The sequence below is a fragment of the Pollachius pollachius genome (genome assembly GCF_949987615.1).
Source record: "Pollachius pollachius genome assembly, chromosome: 10".
NCBI classification, from domain to species: Eukaryota; Metazoa; Chordata; class Actinopteri; order Gadiformes; family Gadidae; genus Pollachius; species Pollachius pollachius.
The window spans coordinates 1777015-1800166 of NC_136943.1; the positions used below are offsets into that span (position 1 = coordinate 1777015).

General features: G+C 46.7%; 1 protein-coding gene across 1 annotated transcript in view; it reads left to right on the forward strand.

Annotated features, from left to right (window-relative positions):
• The window catches only part of glra4a (glycine receptor, alpha 4a), a gene marked incomplete at its 5' end in the record, with an annotated part of 35014 nt that extends 12180 nt beyond the window's left edge, over positions 1-22834 (forward strand). Inside the window, 8 exons of the mRNA XM_079745506.1 lie at positions 8140-8249; positions 9612-9679; positions 11395-11618; positions 12930-13012; positions 16136-16273; positions 16864-17078; positions 18222-18371; positions 22436-22834. Coding sequence (XP_079601632.1) covers positions 8140-8249; positions 9612-9679; positions 11395-11618; positions 12930-13012; positions 16136-16273; positions 16864-17078; positions 18222-18371; positions 22436-22738 — 1291 coding nt within the window. The 3' untranslated portion in view covers positions 22739-22834. The remainder of the gene's footprint in view (positions 1-8139; positions 8250-9611; positions 9680-11394; positions 11619-12929; positions 13013-16135; positions 16274-16863; positions 17079-18221; positions 18372-22435) is intronic.
• Positions 22835-23152: the final 318 nt, after the last annotated feature.

A 23152-nucleotide genomic window follows, 5' to 3' on the forward strand; every position in this document is an offset into this window, starting at 1 on the left:
CATGGAGAATACTGCCCGGCGCTGACAGGACGGGAGATACGAGGCGTCAAGGAACTGGGGAACAGGGTTTCCTGCCCGATTCATCTCCTCACTGCCATAATGCGGGCAATCCCATTTCTGAAGATTTTCTTTAACCTGCTGCCACATTTTCGAATAATGCAGTATTTCAGATCGCTTCAGGGTGAAGAACGATAATGGCAAGGAGATAGAGTCCTGCCAACTTTTTGTCTGTCAGCTATTCTTGAGAAGCAGTGGATATATCAGTCACTGATTCAACCCTTTACTTTTTATGTCTTAAATGTATGATTCTATTATAATTGTATGATGTACTGATGTGTCGTTAAAGGGGCCTATAGGGGTGAGCCACGATACTCCGGATTATGGAGATTGAATCCGACACCGTCGGGATACCCAACACCCTAGCCACTACACCAGTACCAAAGGGATGTTACTAGCTCACTAGCCGTGGTGTTGGTGTTATCACGGTTTTAATAAGTCCTTTGGGTTCAAATATATGTATGAAAAAGGCTTTATTATTCAATGAGTTGAAAGATGGTTCTCCCCAGTTTACAGCTGAAGGCCACCACAGCATGTGGGGGGAAGCTGCTGCGTTAGAGAGAAAACTCTTGCAGCACCGAAATGTCTTAGTGTCGATCATCCGGTACTCTGCGACTTGTCTCAATAAACGATTTTAATCAAAACAAATCAAGATTGAGGCTGTTGGACGGGAAAAGAATCATGTAATAAGTGCTTAGAGGGGGGGGGGGTGTGTGTGACATAGTGCTGGCTGCCTGAGAATGGGCGAAAGGGGAACAGAGCGGGCCTGGAGGGGGAGGGGGGGCGGGCAGACACCGGGCGGGCGGGCTTCTCATTCCAGAGGAGAGACAGAGCCATCACGGGTGTAAAACTGTCATCCGAGTGCGGCCTATTTAGTCCCCGTCAGCCGCCGCGATGGGATCACGGAAGCATCGTCGGTTCATTCCGGGAGGCTCCGGGGAGAACGCCAAGCCTCCCTCCCACTAGATCCCAGATTACCTCACAAATGAGGACGCGCAGACGACAGAGTTCGTTGTGAGTGCCGATTTGCTTAACGTGTTAGTGTGGATTAGTCTACATTCCTAATCATTAAACCGCAGGGTTTGCAGTGAGGCAGTGAAAAGTATATTTTCAAGGCAGCTAATATTCCCATTAACATTGGCTCATGGCTAAAGTCATTATTTTTTTATTAACAAAAAACAAACGATTAGAGCCGAACACTAAGGGGATTAAGAACAGTTTGCACGGAGAGAGGATGTTAAAAAAAACACAGTAAACATCTCACTTTGATGTGTGCTACTAGCCCACCGCCTGTCAATGCAACGAAAAGTCTTGCACTTTGCAGTTTGCTGGAGCTTAAGTTTGCAATTGCTCAACGATGAGCTTGAACAGGTGGTGGACGGAACCTTGAATCTCAAATCGAATCAACTGGAAATATGGGCAATAAGTTAAGCCGTACAATTCTTCTCAGAAACGGGTGATTTGCGATTTCAAAAAGATTCCAAACGTCATTCATATTTCCCCCCTTAGCTTCCTCGAATATCCCTAAATACCCACTAAGATTATATATTTATGTTCACCATTGCGTACCAAACCTGCAACCCTTTTTATGATGAAACAAAGGACTAATATTATTATTATCATTTAGGATTTTTATTTAGCACATACTGGACATTAATGGTTGTGTGTTGCCACTGTGGGGTTCCTTTATACTGGCTTCGCTCATATGCATTCATCACACATGGCCTCTGTAACCATCCTGGTTCAGTTCCTCAGGGTGAGACTCAGACCCCTCCTCGGTGATTGTGTGTTTGTTTGCTTACCTGATGGCAAACTGGAGGGATTGAGCTGGCCTGCAGGTAGCCTCCATGTTGCCATCATTCACACGTGGCCATGACTCATGTAGCCACACTCCTTCTTGTCAGAAGCCCCCTGCTGCTACGCAGATCAATCTCGTGTTTCAGACAGCTGCTGGTGTCCCTGTATTACCAGGATTACCATTCACCACACCTGTAAAGAACAACGTGCAAGTGTAAATGGCAATGTGCTCCGAATCCCATTTCCCGTTGAAGCTCATTGATCAAAAGGGAAAAGCCATAGCCACGGGCCATCATATACATTGACAGAGAGAGGAGGTCTGTGCAGGTGTTGGGGGTTTTTACCTTCAAGCTCAATGTGGATTTTGATAAATGTACTCTTGGCAAGACATCTGTCAGTGTCAAAGGTGTTTTTTTATGTTCAAAGTCACTTAGATTGCCAACCATAGTGGATATCCAAGAAGACGATAATAATAGACTTCATGACTAAGTGAATACTAAATAAACTTAGAGCCATTGCTTTCTAGCCAAGCTAAACAATTAAAGAACAACAACAGTGTTGATCATTTAAACTATCTTCCTACTTCCTGTGAGTCACATCCTGTTTCCTGTCATTCACATCCTGTTTCCAGTCATTTCAACCGAAGGACACAAAATATTTGTTTGAATATTCACTCATTTGCAAATGAATAGAGGATCAAATAAATGTCATTATTTATTCAAGCATTTAAATACTAAGTGAAATTAATTACTAGGTATTCAACCTCATTGTCAAAATAACTCCCTCACTGGAAAATCAGATTCTCAAGTGCACATTAGTTTGGATTTTATTGATCATACAGATCATGGTAAAATGATCTGTCTCCAACATCAAGGTTGATGCTTCTGGCCGTAGCGGTACGGCAGAGACCCTAATCGACAATTGCAGAAGTATAAATTGAGCTGGCAGTTGAGAATCAGATGTTGAAGAGGACATTAAGTAAAGTACCTCACAGGTATGACAAACGACAGCCCCATCCTGATGGCCAGCTGGCCACCTATTCGCGTTCAGCTTTCATTATGCTAATGCCCCTCAGGAACGTGTAACGTTCATGCGTGGCCGTCTAAATGGCGCTGATTTCCCTTATTGCTCCTGTGTTCTGGGGAACAGAGTCACGGTCCCATTTGAGTCACTATTCTGATCGGAAGTCTCCAAACGAAAGACAATTACCAGCATATGTCTCCTGTTCCGGTGGAGGAATAAACATGGGTTCTGACTGGGTTTAATTCCGCACGGGGATTGGTGAGTTGCCGCTAGAATGGGGATTGAGCAGCAGGAAGATATAGTGTACCTGCCAGGTACTTGGACTGTTTATTCCACAGTTTTATGATGTTGATTCAAACTACTAGGATGTAACTCCATGCTTACACTGCACCTACAGTATAGTTGATTGTAGAATGAGGAATGGGCCTACGCTCTTTAAATGTGTCCCTCGCTCTAGGGGCTAACTCATGAGGCTAACATTGGGACAGCTGTGTTGCTTTTTTCCATGCTCTCCCCTTGAACTCAACATAAGTCAATGATGTGAAGAGGCATTCCACGAGTGCTGATATTGGCTCCTTTAGAATAGACCAAAAATGACATCCTTTGTCCTTTCCCAACCACTTTTCCTTGACCTTGAAGGAAAGCGTAACAGGGTCAAGAAAAGATGTCGAGGAGAATTCACGAGGACTTAGGAGAAGATAGCCGCGGTGGGAGGACAATCTGACTGCTCTTCCATTTAAATGTGGCTGCCGCAAGGAATTGTGGGACGGCATTATCTCCTTACCTTTCGCTAAGGCTGAGATAAGAAAGAGGCATTGAAGACCCTTTCCTTAGCATTTAGAGAATTCGGCCAGCTCTTATCATGGCTGCCACTTGGATTCTTCCGGGCCTTTCACTCGGTTGGAAAAACTTCCTAAACCAAAATGACTTTAAAATGCTCTGTAGCATGGCTGTGATTTCTGTCATAGAAAGATACTCGCGCCCTGAAATTCAGTGTTACAGCAATCTCCTCGTGTGATATTGCTGAATTATAGTAGTAAGTAGTAAATAAGCATAAATGAATATATATAAATTACCAATGCTGCCATGGCTATTATATTTGATTAGTATCATGTGTATGTATTGCTAAAGTTATGTGCTTTCTTAAATCCACATGGCTCAAACCTTCTGATGGTTGGCATTCAGTTTAGTGCATCAATGAACTAGTAGCTATCACGACCCGACCACGTTCAAGCATGACTTTGAGGTAGTCCTAAAGCCAGTAGTGTGTAGCTACCGTTTCATGCTCACAGACCGTTTATCTGGTTCACATTCCCATAAACCGAGATCCTGTTTGTTGGCTCAGGAATCCTGTTGGATTAATGTTAAAATGTGTCTCTATCCTACTGCCCTGTTAGCATGAAGGCACAGAGTCAGAGAACACCAGAGAAATGTGTTTGCTCCTTTTATGTTGACTGAGGTGCTATTTGTTCTCCACCCCCCCCCCCCCCCCCCACCATTACCCCCTCTGAATTGCTGATTACGTCCCCCCCAAAATACAACCATAACACAGCCATGATTTTCATAAGAATAAGAATAATTCATATTTTTATGTTTCGCTAAAACAGATCATTGCAAGTACAATGAAAACAATAAAGCGAGAACTAAAACCTCCATTGGAAAGGCTCTGTGCTCTGTGGTATTCTGTCTCCACATGGTGTCATGATGAGCTGCAGACAGAGCCCCACCCCTGACAGGTAACAAGTGAGTCAGTGCCGACGAGAGACTCCGTACCGAAGATGACTGCCAGACGGAAATCCTGCAGGTTTTAATCTCGCTTTGGCACAGGATAAGCATCTGCCATGCCAAACTGTAAAAACGGTTGGGGGTTTTGAAACACAAGCCTGCAGAAGAAAGTGTTTTATCCGGAAATGAATTATTGTCTCTTGTAGGCCAGATGTATTGCCTTAAAGACACATCTTTGAAATGTTACATTTATTTTATTTTTCATGATTGTTGTTTGACGAACATTATGTTGTTTTATGATTTAGATCATTCAATTGATAGATCTTAATTAGTTACACTGTGACTAATCAGTTGTCCTGTAACATACAGCACATTTTTTCGGTATCTTGCACATTTCTGTTATTGAGTATTTTGCAATTTGGATATTTTTTAGGACAATTTTGACCAGAACCTCCCCCAGAAAAAAAACGTTTCAAATCAAAACGTGGACTAAAACTGATGGGCTCTTTGTGAAACAAAACGGCCGATAGTGGTGAACTGGGAGCTGAAGGGAGGTAAACGGTACCGGCAGACATATCATTAGCCGGCCATTTAGAAGAGAGTGCCTGAGGGTTGGAACCTCACGCACGGGTCCGTTAGCCAGCTGGAGATTATTCATCATGCTGAGCCTTCTCTCGTCCACTTCAGGGCTCGGCCTTTCAGATAGCCATCAAATCGTATCAGAGCGTGGGGGGTGCTGAAGCGCTTCATGAGTAACTTGACTTAGACGTAAGCTAGATCGGTGGGGAGGGGGGAGACACAACCCCCCACGGCCAAGGGTTGGAGAGTCAGAGGCAAGCAGGCCTCCCTTTGTAGAACAGGATTTTTACATTTGGGTTTTATTCACACACATAACATATGCGCGTTTCATAATGGTTATTTTTTCTCATAAATAAAAACGTTCATCGTTCTGTACGTATGCTTCGCACAGAGTGTGTGAAATTACAATGAGCCAACCGTTCATGCGGTTACTATTTTATTGATTGGATGCTCACACAATAGGAAGGGAAGTAATTCCCATTGATTTTAAAAATGATTGATTGATAATGTTTTGCACGTGCTACAATGATGACTTGAAACATATTATACGACTGAACTTACAAAACGTTTCAGCTATCTTTTAAAAGACTTCAGTGTGAGAGAAAGTGTGACGGGACCTGGCTTGTCCTGTGTGAGGAATCATAATAACAGGCTATAAAGCTAATGTACATTGACACTATTAACCATTAATGTAACCTTAAACCTTAACCTTTATGTGAATCAATTCATTTTAAAACCAAAGCGTGGTTTTCTACCTGGTTTGTCTTTGATGTTCCTCTCTATCTCAGGTACTGTCAGGTCTGCATGTCACGGAGCTGTTCCACTGGAATCAAGCAATGAAAATGGGTGCTTGTCTAAAAGCTCTGACATCAGAAGATTGAATTGTTGATTTATAGTTCTTTAAGAGGAGCCGTGGCCACATTGGCTTACAGGCAAAGCCGTTCTCCCTTTGCTAGTGTCGGGAGATTGTTTTCCTGGAGTGAACCCTTGATCAATTCTCTTGACAGAATGCAATTTAATGGACACCATCCATGAGATTTGCTAGCACCTCTTTCGTAGGCATACACACCGGGCAGTCTCCTGTCTGAACGCACACGGAAGTACCTGCGAACAAATGGCTTTAAAGGAACGGTCTGCAAAAAGGACGCGTTCATATTTACTGTAATTAAATACCTCGACCAGAATGCGCCATTAGAATTGTGCCACAATAATACATGGCATTTACCATGTATCATTGGGAAAGACACAAGGAGATCTACCTTTATTGAGAAGTGATTTCCTTCTAGGAGAGAAAGCGTAGAGGTCTGGTTGTGCAGGTGTGAGCCCACCTGGCTCTGTGTGTGCTCACAAGTAGCCAACAGACGGCCAAAGAAAGAAGTGAGAGAAAGACGCAGATGTCCACAGATGTGGAAGGAAGACGATGATGCAAGCGGACTGGGGTGGTTGAAGTTCAAACTATGAGAAGGACTCCGATATAGCTCAACAGGAAGGAAATCTTCAAAGGCACATGCAAGAAGTTCTGCTGTGGAATGGCGGAGAGAGTCAAACTTTATCGGGAGTAGCTCGTGTTTTTTGCTTTTAATTACCCTACTTGTATTCTGTAACTACAGGAAACCTCTGAGTCCTGCTTTCCTTATTCTCCCACACGCGGAGAATTATTATACCACACTTATTTGGGGTATACTGTATTTCTCACCCAAACGTAATTATATTCAGTTTTCCATATCCTAACTCACAGGCTCACCCAAACTCCATTGTTGCTCGTCCCTGTCACGAGGCTCAGCCAAGGGTTGTCACATCCTCCCTCCCCACGTCTCTGTGGATTTGAAGCGCGGCGCTGACGGCCTCTCAGAGCTCCGTGTCTCGGGCTCAGAACGCCGCCGCCGCGGCTCGCCCTCCAGAGGAAATTGGGCGCGGCGGTGCGCACTTCACAGAGGCGGGGATCAGGATGGATCGCAAGCTGTTAACAATCGCATCAGAAGCATGGGACGAGAGCCACGACGGTCCAGCGGGGACACGTCACACAGGAGATCCATCAAGGCCGCACGGCCTCTGTCACAGGGCTCGCCTCCTGCCTCCCCCTTTTTCATCGGTCTCTCTCTTCCCATTTTCTCGTTCCCACTTTATCGGTCCGTCTTGCCCCCTTCCCCCCCCCCCCACCTTTTATTGTCTCTTTCTCCTTCATTTTCCTTCTGTCTCTCCCTTTCCAATTATTTTCACTCCCTTCCCCCTTTTCATTCGGTCTCGCTTTCCCACACTCACAAAAAACACACACATTCACACATGCCCCAAACACACAGACACACATGCAAACGCCCCGAACACACACACACACACACACATACCCACACAAGTCTACTCCTGCTCTCCGCCGGCTCTGCCTGCTTCCGCATGCCCTGATGGCCGCGTCTGTCAGGCTCCCAGAGTCCCCGGCTGTCTCTGTGGAGCCTGTATCTACATCCCCCACCCCCCGGTGTGACAGTAAGCATCTCAATTGAGCCATCACCCCCATCCGAACCCTCTGCTTACGGAGCCGCGTGTTGGGGGGGGGGGCGGGAGGGTTTACCTGTTTCTCTCTTCTCACCGCCTCCGCCCGGGACAGGGAGCTCCAGACGAGATATCTCCATAGCTTCGCTTTTTTGGACCACAGCCAGGATCCGTCCACCCCCGTTTCAACCACTTAATTATGGAAGATGTTTTGTGTTGTGGGGGGGGGGGGGGGGGGGTCTCCACACATGATAACTGACAGTTGTCCTCCTCGTTAGTAAGCCCAACCTCTGATCTCTCTCTTACTGCCTTTGGAGTTACCGTCTGTCCTCGCTCTCCTCTTCTTGTCTCATCTAGTCTCTCTCCCTCTTCCTCTGTTCTCCCTGCTAATCTCTCGCCTCCCTCGTTGTCTTCCCCCTCTCCACGCTGGTGGTCACGTCCTGCTCGGTGCCGATGGTGGGTCGCTGTCAGACTGAGCTCCTGTAAGGAGGAGATAAAAGATTCGTCTCCTTCTGATTTCCTGGACAAGCTCATGGGGAAAACGTCCGGCTATGATGCTCGCATCCGACCCAACTTCAAAGGTACGTGCGGGATGGTGGAGCTGTGATCGGGGTCATGAACGCATCCGTCCACGGGTTGGGTTTGATGCGTCGTGATTCCTTACCCAGCAGTTTCCAGAAGTTCTTGTCAAGATTTTGATGACATCAACGATTTTATGAATTTGTTGCTTGTTGCAGATCAACAAAGTTAAGACCAGACATAGAAGTATGCCTTAGCTTCTTCTATTCAATCGCAGAGGCCATTTTAATATAATACTTACAATGAAAATCTAAAGGATAATAGAGTTATATGAGTTTCTGGTTTGGAATGGATGATGGGGTACTTGAACCATACTGGTGGAGCAGGGAAACACTGGTCTAGGTTAGGGTGTTTGGATCCCAGCTGAAAGACACTGGGTTTGAACACCAATATAAGACTTGAAAAAACAGCCAATAAAAACAAAAATTGATTAGAGACGTCAAACCCAAAAACAACTCAAGACAGCCTGAAGCACCATCCCCTTGATTGTGAAGACTGAGCAAAGACTAGAATACAGCATAAGCTAAGTAATAAGACCCAGGTCTTACAGTGATGTTTAGAACTCCCCCATCTGGCCATGACCCCCATCACCTTGAGCAACATGCCTCCCCCATACTTATTAATGGCCTGCATCTACCTTTAGTCGTTCTGGATTAAAGCATCTACTTCAGTACTGAATAGAATATTATCCTCCTTGGTCCCATCTGTAATTGACATCCCTGATCTGCAAGTGCCCAGTGCTATGAAACAGACTCAGGTTGTATGTTGTAAGGTGAGGGGTCTGACGGGCTTTGGTCGGTTATTTAACATGCAGAACCAGCATGCATGCGCGCCGGTGTGCTAAGCAGGGCAAAGATGGAGCTGCTCTGCAACAGAATATCTCAGGGAGCTTGCGAGACTCATCCATATTTCATGTGTGCTCCACAATCTCAAAGTTCTCCGCACTCTGCAAGACATCCATCTGAATCCATAACACTCACAAAGGCACCTGGTATTCTACTCTAATCCTGTATCTTTTTGTGTTCTTCTGAAGAGGTCATTCACTCGCTGCTGTAGGCCTATGGGATCTTCGCAATAATTGATATAATGGGGCTAGTTTGAGCGAAGACTCTCTGTGATTGAAATGGATTGTGTCTCACCATTAAAAACAAAAAACATAAATATATGTATGTGTGTTAATACTGTATATGTATGAGGAATATAATGATGAGGGTGGAAGAGAGGTCACTTCATAGAGAAATCACAAAGTGAATACAAACTTAGCTATGCATAACCATCCTCTCAGAATAATGAGTGCATTTGTAACCACAGAGTCTCTAACGATGTTCTCTCCTATCTGTTTGTGTCTGTTTGTGTCTTCTCAGGCCCACCGGTGAATGTCACCTGCAATATCTTCATCAACAGCTTTGGCTCCATAACAGAAACCACCATGGTAGGAGCATCATAGGAGCTCGATCTTAGCCTCATGAAGCGTACCCTTATTTGGGGGATTCTTCCCTGACCAGATCACCATTCAGTGTAATGTCCTCATGTCTCGTCGTTAATATGTTTCATAGTTGAAAACAATTTCCCGCCATTTACTTCTCATTTACTTCCTAGTTATAATCCAATCAAGGTTGGACATTTTCTCTCATTGTTTCCTGGAGCATATCAGTGTAACCTTCAGAGGCCAGTGGGTCAGTGACGGGCCGATAATGAACTGTCCTTTCCACAATTAATATCAAAATTGGAGGAAAAAAAGTCCAAAAAAAGGAAGGAAGGAAAGCAAGGTGAGGAGCTAGAAAAAAAGGAGGACCTTTACCTTGGCAGTCCGCTGGCTGGGTCAGCACAGACACAAGCGTTGTGTTAAATACTGTCAAGGGAGCTGGCAGCAAGGGCCAGAATGTGCACTGAGGTCAGCACAAAGGAAGATGACAGCAATGATGTCACCAGAAGTGGAGGGAACGTTTATTGTGATAAATGTGGCGCGCAAGCCGCCGGTTTGTCCTCCGCGGGGGAAGTGTAGCGTATGTCCCGGTTGAAATAGTATTCTAAATAAAGTTATACCTGGATGTGACTATAACTGTCCTGCTGGGGTCGGGACTGATGGGAATTTAACCTTGCCTCATTGACCCGGTAGGTCAGAGGTCAACATGGGAGCTTGAGTCCCGCATGGCCACTTTCTAACAAATCCATTTAAGGGGTAAAAGGTCGGACTAAACTCCTAACTTTAGCTTTTTCATGATGAGGCTCTATCAGTGCACCTCTAAAGAAGTTTGGATGATAAAGCACTTTTAGTCCCCGTGTTTGCTGAGGGAGCGCTCATACCCATTCATCTCATGAATCGATTGATCTTTTAGTCTACGCCAGGTCAGAAAAGCACTCTGGTGGGTGAGAACGGCAAGTGGGCAGTAGTTATCATCACCCGCTAACCGTCTGCAATAGTTTTGCAATATCAATATACACAGGGTGCGATTTGTGAAAAAACCAGAGGGGGGGATAATTTTGAGAAACATTTTAAAATGTTTCAAAATGAAGACGGACCCTGTGTATTTTGGTTGTGAATTATTACGATGTAATGGTGAAAATACGGATAAAAATAATTCAGCAGAGGGTAGGACGTGTAAACCAGAGGGGGGGATAATCCCCACCATCCCCACCGGCAAGTCGCACCCTGAATATACACAAAAATCCAATGCTAGACAAGAACAAGTGGCATCAAACGCTCTCATCAGCAATCATCGGTAACCACCAACACTCTCCTGCCTCTTAATTTCTTCATGATATTTTGCCACTGTGATACTTTGTTACACACCTTACTCAAAGTTCTGTTCCAGCTCGTGGTAAATGTGTGAGACCACATCAGGGTCATGGAAAGCAGTGCAGCATTTCCTGCATTAATCATAATACTTTGTTATTATGATTAATGCAGGAAGCATTTAGCTTTAAGATGTCTTCGAAACGTTGATGTGTTCTTGCTCAAGACAAAAATAAGCTTGCAAAGACTTACAAGACTAAATAACCTATCCATAAACCAAACAAAAATCAATAAATATGTATATATATATCTGTCAACTAATAGTGAATCGTGTCAGTGATGGACACCAACATGTGTTCTTCTTCGCGGTCGTCTCTGTGACGCTAACTCGTGCGAGGCGCCCCCTACAGGACTACCGGCTGAACCTGTTCCTGCGGCAGAAGTGGAACGACCCGCGGCTGGCCTACAGGGAGTACCCTGACGACTCTCTGGACCTGGACCCCTCCATGCTGGACTCCATCTGGAAGCCCGACCTGTTCTTCGCCAATGAGAAGGGCGCCAGCTTCCACGGGGTCACCACCGACAACAAGCTGCTGCGCATCTTCCAGGACGGCAGCGTTCTGTTCAGCATCAGGTTGTCCGTCCGTCTGTCTGTCCGTCGTCTGTGTGCCTGTCCGTCTAGAATCACAACAGAACACTTAGGGTTACCCTATGGTAACCCTAACCCTAACCCTTATACCAACAGAACACTTACCCTCGTGCTGTGTTCCTATAGTGGCTGTCTGGATATGATGAAGGACAAAATGTGGGATTAAAGTTTGGATATTTCCCAGTTTAATAAACGCACAGCGATAATAACAGGGGATGAAAACTTCAAGTAGTTATTTAATGTTAGTTATATAGCAGTAGTTATTTATTATTAGTTATATAGTAGTAGTTATTCATTATTAGTTATATAGTAGTAGTTATTTATTATTAGTTATGTAGTTATTTTTGTCCATTTATTTTCGGTGTTGTTTATTCTAACGTGGAGCAGAAACACTGAAAAATTAAACTGTGTTTAGTTGCTGGGGGAACACTTTAAGGTTTACCAACTGCCATCCAGGTCGTGATCTGCTCAGCGATGAAAGTAAGTCTAATTTCCCAGCGACAGTTTCAGAGTCAGATCCGACAGTAAGGGTTACCTACGTGCCTCCAAGACCTGAGTTGGCTCACGTTAGGGAGTTCATTCATCAGGGGTACTTAGCGTTCTGCTCTCTGGAAGAACAGCATACGGTACGCCTTCCCCGCTTTGGGTGGAGAGAACGCGTGCCAGCGTGTATAGCTCTGGCGGCACTCGTCTGTCTCTGGGCGAGGCGTTGCAGCAGGTAATTACACTGCTCTCTTCTACCCAAACCTCCTAATGGCTCCCTGGCATTCCCCAGGCTTCTCAGAGGCTCGATGCATCGAGGACATAAAAGGAGCCGCTGTGTTCTCCAATTAGCTGGCGGTTAGCGCCGCGCTAAGTGCAGCCAAATGGCAGCGTAACTCACTGTCCAACTCTCACTTGTTTAATATCAAGAGAACCAAATATGTGTGTATTAAATAATCCATACATTTTGGAAGTCTGGACCCTATTGTGTGATCTGCTGATTTATGTAGGGATGATCAATTCCTGCTCACTGCCTGATTTCCTGCTATTTTGCCCTACTTATGCTCTCCTCAATACTGACTTTACCTTTTGCCTTTACCCATTTTTGTTTTCTATTCACTCTTACTGTGATTCTCTCTCCCTCCCTCTCTCTGTGTGTGTCTCCCTTTCTCTCTCTCTCTCTCTCTCTCTCTATTTCTCTCTGTGTCCCTCTGTGTCTCTCTCTCTCTCTCTCTCTCTCTCTCTCTCTCTCTCTCTCTCTGTCCCTCTGTGTCTCTCTCTCTCTCTCTCTCTCTCTCTCTCTCTCTGTCTCAGACTGACTCTCATCTTATCCTGCCCTATGGACTTGAAGAATTTCCCCATGGACATTCAGACCTGCACTATGCAGCTTGAAAGCTGTGAGTCTTCCTTTCCTTTTCCCAGTGTTCCCAATCCACCCCCTTCACCCCCTTCCTTTCTCTTTATCTCCTCGCTTCCTTTCTTTGCCTCGGTCTGCATGTTGATAGTTTATTATGGTCTGCCTCAGCGTAGGATGTCTCTAGAGATTCGTGACATGATTATGGTTCTGTTGGCAAAGTTTCTTCCAGAAAAGGTACATATAAATAATATTTTTTTTATAAGACCGACAATGAGTTTCTGATTACTCTTTCCACTTACTTCCATAATGCAGATTCATATTCATATTTGATTAAACAAAAATCAGAAAAATGTATTTTCTCGTTTCGTGCCTCAGGCACAGATAGCATCTGACCCTGATAAGACCAATTTCCTGAATATAAATAATAGATCTTTCATTTTGGTGTCCCTTATATTACTTGACCCTGGGACGGTGCCTGGAGGTGACTTAATTCACCCTGTGGAGACAAAGGAATAGATATGTATGAAAAAAAAACAAGTGAACCATTCGCAGTGTACTAAATGCATTGCCCCTGTGGCTTTTCCCCACAAGTCAACAAGCCAAACTACTACTTAGCATCTCATTTCACCACAGTAGGCAACATACTGTTTATGTAGAGACAGGCCAGTTTCCAAGCATCCACCGTACAATACAATTTGAATAATACAAATAAATAGTGTTTCAATACACATCTGTCCCTATGGAAAATGCTACCGGGCTTTAAATGAGGCAAAGGGAAGTATAATCCCTCATCCATTTTTTGTGGAAGTGTATTCAAGGTGGAGGATGCACACGCAGCCTTCAGCAGTGGGTTCTAAGGACGCAGAACAGGCGAGGGTCTGGTTGTTTAGGGTCCGACACTGCCATAAGTGATCCACGTCATCATCTCTGATTAAAGGCCTGCAGAGTCAACCTCCTGGTCTAGTCCCGACATATGTTAGCAAGCGACCCGAGGGGGTGATACTGTGCTAGCCTTCCACTGTGGGATGGCCTAGAACCTCAAGAGAAGCCTCTGGCTTTCAATGCTAATGCTCCTACTCTGCAAGGGCTATCCAAAAGAGCCTACAAGAGAGAGAGAGTGAGAGAGAAAGAGAGAGAGAGAGAGAGATTAAAGAAAAAGATTTGAGCTATGGACTCCAAGACTCTTTACTGCCAAAAGGCGTCTGTAGATAAAAAAATAACCAACCATCCCTTTGTGAACCATCAAAGTCCTGGATGTACTGGCCTTCTCATGTGCTTTGACTTGAGCCATCACTATTCCCGGGAATATTCCCTTTAGGGATGGATGCACCAATACCAGCAGTGATTGTGGATGCTGAACAAAATATGCTAAATATGAAGGAAAGGCAATTTAGGTTTTTCACATAGATATTTTATTGTCCTTTAATGTCTGTTGCTTAAAGGAGAATACTTTGTTTTATAGAGCTCACATTAAGTGTTAGTACTCAGCATTCTGTAATATAAGATTTATTTTAAGTCCTCCTAAATTATAACTTCTTTGGTGTACCTGTTTGCATCCCTGTCCCAGATGCCTACCCCCTACCTGCAGTTCCTTTAAGAAGATGGAGGATTTTACTGTAGATGTGATTCACTATAATATAATTCACCGTGTGTTGCTTTGAATAAAAGCATCTGCTCAAGGACTACATCGTAAAAAACCTCAAATATCGGATTCACTGGCAGTAAACGTTCTCAACGTGTTTTTTCCGTCGCAAAAATGAAGACTAATTATTCTGACGCAGACTATCGCCTGAATCCGATGGTAACCTTCAGAGGTCATCCTCTTCATAAAACAAATCAGACCCCTCTGTGTGGCTCAAACTCGTAACTCTATTCCCTTTTAATATTCCAGACATTTATACGTTTATTTAGACTCTACGTTCCGTTTGCTATGCTCCTTGACCGTCCTGTTGGAGACGTCTCCAGTGTGCTGTTCCCCCTGCTGGTTGAGGCGGGATGTGTGAATGGCGTTGAATGCTCCTGGAGAACGAGATAAGTGTGTTGTAGCGCCGCTGTTCTTCCGGCGGGAGGTAGCGGATAAGGGGTAATACCTTGAATAATTGATGTCTTTGTAATTCGGGGGCCTCAAAGGGCTCCTCAGCCTATCACTCAGATGTGTCAGGAAGCTTGCACTGTGATTGCATGGCCCATGTATTTTTAATACACCTGTAATCAGGCCCACAAGAGGGTATGACAGTGGAGTCAATCAGGAAAGAGATCGTTGGCCTGATTGTTGGCCTGTTTGTGTAAGTGGGTGAGTGTGTATGGGTGTGACAGGGAGGGAGTGTGTGAGTGAGTGTGTATGCGTGAGTGTGTGTGCGTGTGAGAGTCAGTGAGTGAGTGAGTGAGTGAGTGAGTGTGTATGCGTGAGTGCGTGTGCGTGAGAGAGCCAGTGAGTGAGTGAGTGAGTGAGTGTGTGTGCGTGTGAGAGTCAGTGAGTGAGTGAGTGAGTGTGTGTGCTTGAGAGAGCCGGTGAATGCGTGAGCGTGTGATGAGTGTGTGAGAGTGATAACTGCGCCCTCCTCTTGAGTTGTCGCGTCCGTCGCGGCCTGGCGGGCTGTTGGCCGTGTTTATGCTGCGTAAATAACCCCGTCAGCCTGACACCGTTTGCACATCCTCATCCACGGTGTAAACACGTTTACGGCAGGAGAGTGCAAGGGCGCGCGCTCGCCCCGAGGAGAGCGGCCCGCTCAATATGTGCGCAAACATCTCCCCCTACCCTCCCCCCGTTGTCATGAGCGGACATGCGCCTCACGTGCGACCTTATCCTACCACGACCTTCAAACAACCGCGACACCGCCGCCGCTACGCTGGCGTGTGACCTTTCACGGTGACAAACGGCACGGGTGGCGGCGTCCGGACGGACACGCGGATGTTACATCACCGCCCCCCCCCCCCCCCGGGGTTCATTAACCTTCTTTATTTTGTTCTTTTGTGTGATTTTCAATCATTCCGAGTCCCGGAAAGAGCGGTGTCTCCGGCTGAATCAGGAACCAGAGCTGCTTTAGTCTGAGATGATTCTCTCGTATTGGGGTCAGGATCAGGGTTAGCTAAAACTGATGTAATTACCACTCTGCCCGCTCCGTGTGTCTCCTGTTCCCTAACTCCCATGGTACGTCCACAGTCGGATACACGATGAACGACCTGATCTTCGAGTGGCTGGCCGAGAGCCCCGTGCAGGTTGCTGAGGACCTCACCCTCCCGCAGTTTGTCCTGAAAGAAGAGAAGGACCTCGGCTACTGCACAAAGTACTACAACACAGGTATGTAATGTGCTACAACACAGGTGAGTAATGTGCTACAACATAGGTGTGTAATGCACTAAAACACAGGTGAGCAATGTGCTACAACACAGGTATGTAAGGTACTACAACACAGGTGAGTAATGTGCTACAACACAGGTATGTAATGCACTAAAACACAGATGTGTAATGTACTACAACTCAGGTGTGTCATAGACTGCAACACAGGATTGGAATGTACTATTACACATGTTGAGAGACCGATTGACACTGCCTAATCCAAGTTCTGGACAAAAACAGGTTGTTCTCTGTTTCCAGTGTACACTTGTTGAGCCACTTTTGAGCAACCGGATCTTTTGAGGATCAACAGAGTCTTAGTTGCAGAGTAGAAGTCCAACAGAGATCTCAGTACAACCAACAGAAACATTTGTGTTAAGTCATTTTAGAAACCCAGGACGATAATGGCAACCAGATTTACTCTGTGTCAGTGGATCCCAAGCCGCATACACTCACAATAACGACGTCCTCGAAAGCCTTCATCAAAAATTAAAGTGAGCTCTGGAGAAGTGTAAATAATAGTAAATAAAAAAAACGCCGGATCACCTCCACAGGAAAGTTCACGTGCATCGAGGTGAAGTTCCACCTGGAGCGGCAGATGGGCTACTACCTGATCCAGATGTACATCCCCTCGCTGCTCATCGTCATCCTGTCCTGGGTGTCCTTCTGGATCAACATGGACGCCGCGCCCGCCCGCGTGGGCCTGGGCATCACCACTGTGCTCACCATGACCACCCAGAGCTCGGGGTCCCGTGCCTCGCTGCCCAAGGTCAGCAACACGACGACCCTTTCACTCGTTCATTTGTTTATCGAATCCGAGATCCGGAGAAGATCTTTTAGTGAGTTGGTTGGTTGGTTTGTTTTTTCTTCTTCTTCTTTGGTTGGTCTTCTCTTAAGACAACGTGGCTGTGCTGAGGGGAGTAGAATTAGTCGGAGAATTTGCTTAGAATTAGTAAGTTCTAAGTCGTTCCTTCCACACGTTCTGCTATTTGGTCGTAGCCTTGCATGAAGGATAATAGACTCTAATGTAGGGGAGTCGCTCACCAGATGGTGCGTACAAGATGTTTGAATTCCCTCCTCTAGGCTAGAGGAGGTTGTGAACCATTAGTTTTGGATAGTTATTCAAAAAGAAACCAAATGCAATTGAAAATTATAAATTAAAAATGTTCCCAATTTTCTCAGTTCAGTGGAGTAAACAGAAATCAATATTCTACTCCTTGATTCACTGGTGCACAAAGTGACCCTTCTGATGCAAGCTACCCTTAGCCATAGCACCATGTAAACGTGTTGAAGTCTCAGTGAACCCAAATTCATCGTCTCTTTGGTTTTAAACGTGCTATTTGTCCTCGATGATCAAAAAAAAAATCGGATCCGTTCCGAAGTCTCTGCCACGCGGTAAGCGGACGTTCTACTCTGCTCTGAACCGAGAGCTGAAGACAGTGTGTGTGTGTGTGTGTGGTTCTGCGTCTGGCCAGCGGTTAATGGCAACGGCGGCATCCGAAGAGAGGATTTAGCTTCATGGGCACTTATAGTTCAACGGCACAGTGTGTGGCCGATGTATATATAAAATTCATCATAATAACGAGATCGGGATGTAACCATGGGGACAACTCCTCCCCCTCCTTCCTAGAACACTCTCTCCGCCCGCGGCTTCCTCAGCAGGCCTCCCTGAAGTGTCCCTGAACACGTCTCCTCTCTCCAAGGACCGGTCCCGCCGCCCGTCCTGGGTCCCGGAGCCGGACTGACCCACGGCCGCGTGTCAAACTGCGCCCCGTCCCCACTGACGCATTATCCTCTCTAGGCCATCCCAAGGATGTGGGTCACCGCGGCAACAAAACAACTCTCATTAGTCCCGCGGGCGCCGTCGATCGGCCATCGAGCGCTGTGTGACCTTGTCCCTTCCCCCCCCCAGGTGTCCTACGTGAAGGCCATCGACATCTGGATGGCCGTGTGCCTGCTGTTTGTGTTCGCCGCGCTTCTGGAGTACGCCGCCGTGAACTTCGTCTCAAGGCAGCACAAGGAGTTCATCAGGCTGAGGAAGAAGCATCGGCGGCAGAGGATAGTGAGTGTAAATCACGCGCGCACGCAAGCGCACACACACACACACACGCACACCGCGCAGGCATACATAGACGCGTGCACAAGAAACACACAAACATACAAATCAGACCAGACATATAGTCGCAGAGACGACACACAGACAACAGACATGCACACAGACATTAGCCCCTACACGCACACATGCACACAAGCGCACGCACACACACACCGCGCAGACGCACAGACACACACAGGGAAATACATATTGCTGCAAAGTCAGTACAAACACACACACACAAACACACACACGCGCACACACACACACACACACACAGAGGGAAAACGCAGAAAGACAGCCTCAAAGTCCTTGTCACATTCTGAAAACACGGTCTCTCGGTAGTGCAAGCCGCAGTGTACTCAGGACGTGAACCGAGCGACCGGCCACAGCTGGCTGTCATATTGCATGAGGGAGACGGGCTCATCTCGAATCGCCCCTGCTCGTTGCTGCTGTTAGCGCTGACCACTACAAAGATGGCCTGATCATTCCTCCCTCTGTCGCTGCCTGTTCAGCACAGAGGCTCGACTGCCCCTCACACAGATCACTAGCTCCAGCATGTGAAGAACCCCGGTGTTATGTAAGGGGAGCTGGATGAGATCGGGAGGCCACAGCCTCCAGGTCAAAGTCAGGTGGAGACTGAGTAAAGCTGGTCTTCAAGTCAAGTTGAGATGGAAGCCCCTGTGTGGGTAAAACTGGAGACTTTAAACCAACATAATCGGTGGATATTGGTTATTCGATTGAGTATCATTGCTTTGAGAGGAAGCAATGTAAGAGGAGTTTTAACAGAAATGTAAAAATGTTTTAATAACAACCAAAAGTAATGCAGAAAAGCAATACCACTTCCCCTTGTCATTGTTTACAATTAATCCGATTTCATATTCCGTGATGCATTAAAACACAGTTTCCACACACGGCGCTGGTGCCCTCTTGTATTCAGACAACCAGGAAAGAGAGATATGAGACCTCTACACGGCCATCCACAACAAGACGAAAACATAAAAGCAAGACGTGCATGTCCTATTAAAAGCTTTTCAGACAGCCTGGACAGCCTCCAAGACATATGGCCAAAGCCCCCATGCTCGGACCAAGAAATCCGGCAGATTTACGGGACTGTCTGCTGCACCTAAAATCAATACAGAGGGTGAAAATGATGTTCTGGAAAGTGAGAAGGACTCTTCCTGTCCACATCAATGGCACAATTACTTCTAGCCCGGGCAGTTTGAGTTGCCAGTCATCTGTCTGGGGGGTATTGACGCCACGCCCGGTGTGTTCCTCTGGACAGACGTGGGGGGTTTCGATGAGCCCTACTGAAGCCCAGACTAACCAGGTTTAATCGATACGTCTTTGACGTTTATTCAGCTTTCTGAACAGGTTGCGACCATTTCTGTGTGTGTGTGTGTCTTTGTATTTCCAAATGGAGATCCAGCCCCCCGTGGTCTTCGCCGTAACTGAAATCGGTTTCTAAAGCCTTTCTCCCCGAGCGACGTCACGGTTGTCACATTATCGCATTATCACAATTCCATAGGGTGCCGCTTTAAATTCCACGGATCTTTTTATCATCCTCGTCCAATCCGTCACCAGATGAGATCCGAGATCTGGACCTAGCCCTTTATGCTAGGTGCTTCACTTTAGTCTCATGAAAGCCAAGTGGATAATCACGTTACGCAATTTACGAATACGTGAAAAGGGCGGGAGAGGCAGCTATCCAAAACAAACTGACGTCGGGCCCTCGAGGCGTGCACCAGAGTTACTGCCTCCGACTCTTTGCTGGTTGCCTTGGTGACAAAGGGTTAGACGACAAAGCAGGAATACGCGAGCAGTCGCAGTCGGCCCGTTTTAGGTTTTCCTTCCTGCGTCTCAATTCTTTGTAAAGCGAGGCACTGGTCAGCCGTCCCTGAAGCGGAGGGACCCTGCGGAGAGCGAACAACACCACCGATCCGAGGGAGAGAACCGAGGCTGGGCGGCTGGCTCAGCCGCCCAGCCTCGGTGGGCGGATCCCCCCCTCCAACCCGATGACTCCCCCCTCAGACGTCCCGGATCGTCCACGTCCCTTCAGCCTCCCCAGTACAGCTGATAAGGTCCTGTTGCCCTTTCCCATAGCCAACGGGCACTGCTGAGCCCGATACTGGTTCCAACCCAGTCCTGTTAAACCTCCTGCCATCCCCCCATCCCCCACAAACGAACCCCGCCCACCAGATTCTTTAGAAGGGTAATCCTCAAATCTCCAAAATAGTGTCCTTTACCGTGTCTTTGGTGGCCTCTCAGCTGTCATCACAGGGAGTTTAATGTGTTTCACCTTCAAGGCCTTGCCAAGAACATTTCTAAATCCCTTCTTTTTTTTCTTGGCCTTGCACCACCTCCAAGGATGTTCACCAGCACCAAGTACGAAGTAACTTTGAACTTTTTTTTAAGTCTGATAGCCACTTTGGTACACGTTGAAAGCATTGACATTGAACTTTGTTTTTGCTTCTGTTAATGGTCTGTTAAGTGTGTCTATGTTTCTCCCTGGTGTAGTCTGTGACGTGAAATATAGGGGGGAAATATGTTTGACTGAACACCCTTGACTGAACACACTTCCTACTGACCAATTATTGCATCCTGAAGGTGAAATCATGTCCACGATACTTTTTTATATCCACAGTCGTGAACCTTGCGCTAAAATAAGATTGGATCTCACCCCAACCAATCAGAGTGGCCGCGGTGAATGTCGCTGCGCCACATGATCTCTGCACATTGACCAGAGAGATGAGAACCTATTATCTCTTAGGGGAACACACTGGTACAATTCAGGGCTTGATATACCGGATGCTGGAGATAAGAGCAGAAGGGATAATTAAGTGAGGCTGGAAGGGCGACTGCCGCTGGTTTGACCGTTACCGTGGGGTCGTTTGTCATTGGGACAACATTTAGGGACCCAACAAAGTTCCGCTGGCAATTGATCAACCGTTCTCTGAGAGGAGACAAAGGATGTTGAAGGGGGAGATGGGGTGTCAGGCAACTAAATACCATCACAACAACCAAACATCCGAGTCATTTAAATGTCAAATCTGTCTGCCATCGTTTTCCTGTCTTGCATTTCTTTCATTCATTCGCTGCATGAATAGAAAAGGAACAATGGGGGTATTGAAATTCATATTCAAACTAAGAAAAATCACATACATTTACCGGGATTAGGATGTCTTCTGAGCCTTCATTTGGCTTATGCGTCTAGGTCAATGGGGGGTCAGCACGAGTTGAATTGCGTTGACGTATCGGGCCTTGCGCAAAGTTTGTATATAGTATAGATGTATATTGACAGCAATGAGTCTTCCAAAGTAATCAGTGGCAAGGGTTTCACAGCCAAGGTTGATCTGAAATCGGAAGGCCAAGGTGGGCGGATCACCTGGGGAACTCGAGGGTCAGGGAGAGGTTGAGCTAGTCACAGAGAGAGACGCAGATAAACAGACACGAGGGGTCAACGCACTTAGGAGACCTCTCACTGACTACTGATCACCCGATGGAGATCGCTCATGTCCACTGCCCCCCTGCCAAATGAACTGTCAGAGTTAAGGAGGAGCTCTATTAATATTCCCTTCAAGGGGGAGGAGGCGAGGGGCTCATTCAGAGTGTTTATCTTGTTCCGCCATCTCTCTCGCTGCCCTTGCTATATCAGAGGGAATGTAAATGAGTTAGCTTCACTCAACATACTCCATCTCAAGCCACGGCCTAAAAGGAAAACCAATCACTCACAAAGTCTATTGTTTTAGAAATGTCTCGCTCTAAAAGGCCATACTTAGAAGTGTTGTCCAAAATAAACGCTGCAATTCCCAAGACCCATTAACGATTGTCACAGAAAAGGCTTTTGACACCCTGATAGAGGGCTGATTTGCGGATTCGCTGACGGTTTATATAGTGTGCATGAATGGGTGAATGTTTGGCAATATTGTGAGGCGCTTTGAGTGGCCACTGGTTGGAAAAGCGCTCTATAATTGCAATACATTTTACAAGTGTTATATTTTCTTACCGATCCGCTTCCGTCTTCTCCCCAGGAAGAGGAGCTGGTGCGGGAGAACCGGGGCTTCTACTTCAGCGGCTACGGCCTGGGCCACTGCCTGCAGTCCAAGGACGGCACAGCGGTGGAGGCCGCCACGGTGTTCACCCCGCCGCCGCGGCCCGTGCCCGTCGCCACCTTCTACGACGCCGACGCCCTGCGCAAGCGCTTCGTGGACCGCGCCAAGCGCATCGACACCATCTCCCGCGCCGTCTTCCCCCTCAGCTTCCTCTTCTTCAACATCTTCTACTGGCTCACCTACAAGGTGCTGCGGCACGAGGACATCCACGCCAACTTGTAAGGGCGCCGGGGGAACCGGGGTCGTCCGTCGATCCGCCGCCCGGCGTTTCCACGCCGGCGGCTGCGTTTGTTATTTTCTTTGTTTTTCTTTGTATCTTTGTATCGTCCTTTCTGAACCAGAACTGCCCGTGAGAATCACGTTAGAAGTGTGAGGGGGGGGGGGGGGGGGGGGAGGTCTTCGGTCGTTGCCAGGCTGTTAACTCTGCTCAGGTGCATCTTGGCGGCTTGACTGCTCCTGGAGCTGACGTGATCGGGAGGAAAAAATGATGGCAGAAAAAAATTAAAATCGTAGCAAATTGGGTCCGCGAGGGGGTGAGTAGGGGGGTGAGCAGGGGTGAGGAGGGGTGAGGAGGTAGCCATGTGTCGCTTTTGCTCTTTTAATCCGTTGTGGATTTTGTTTTTCGGTTTGTTTGTT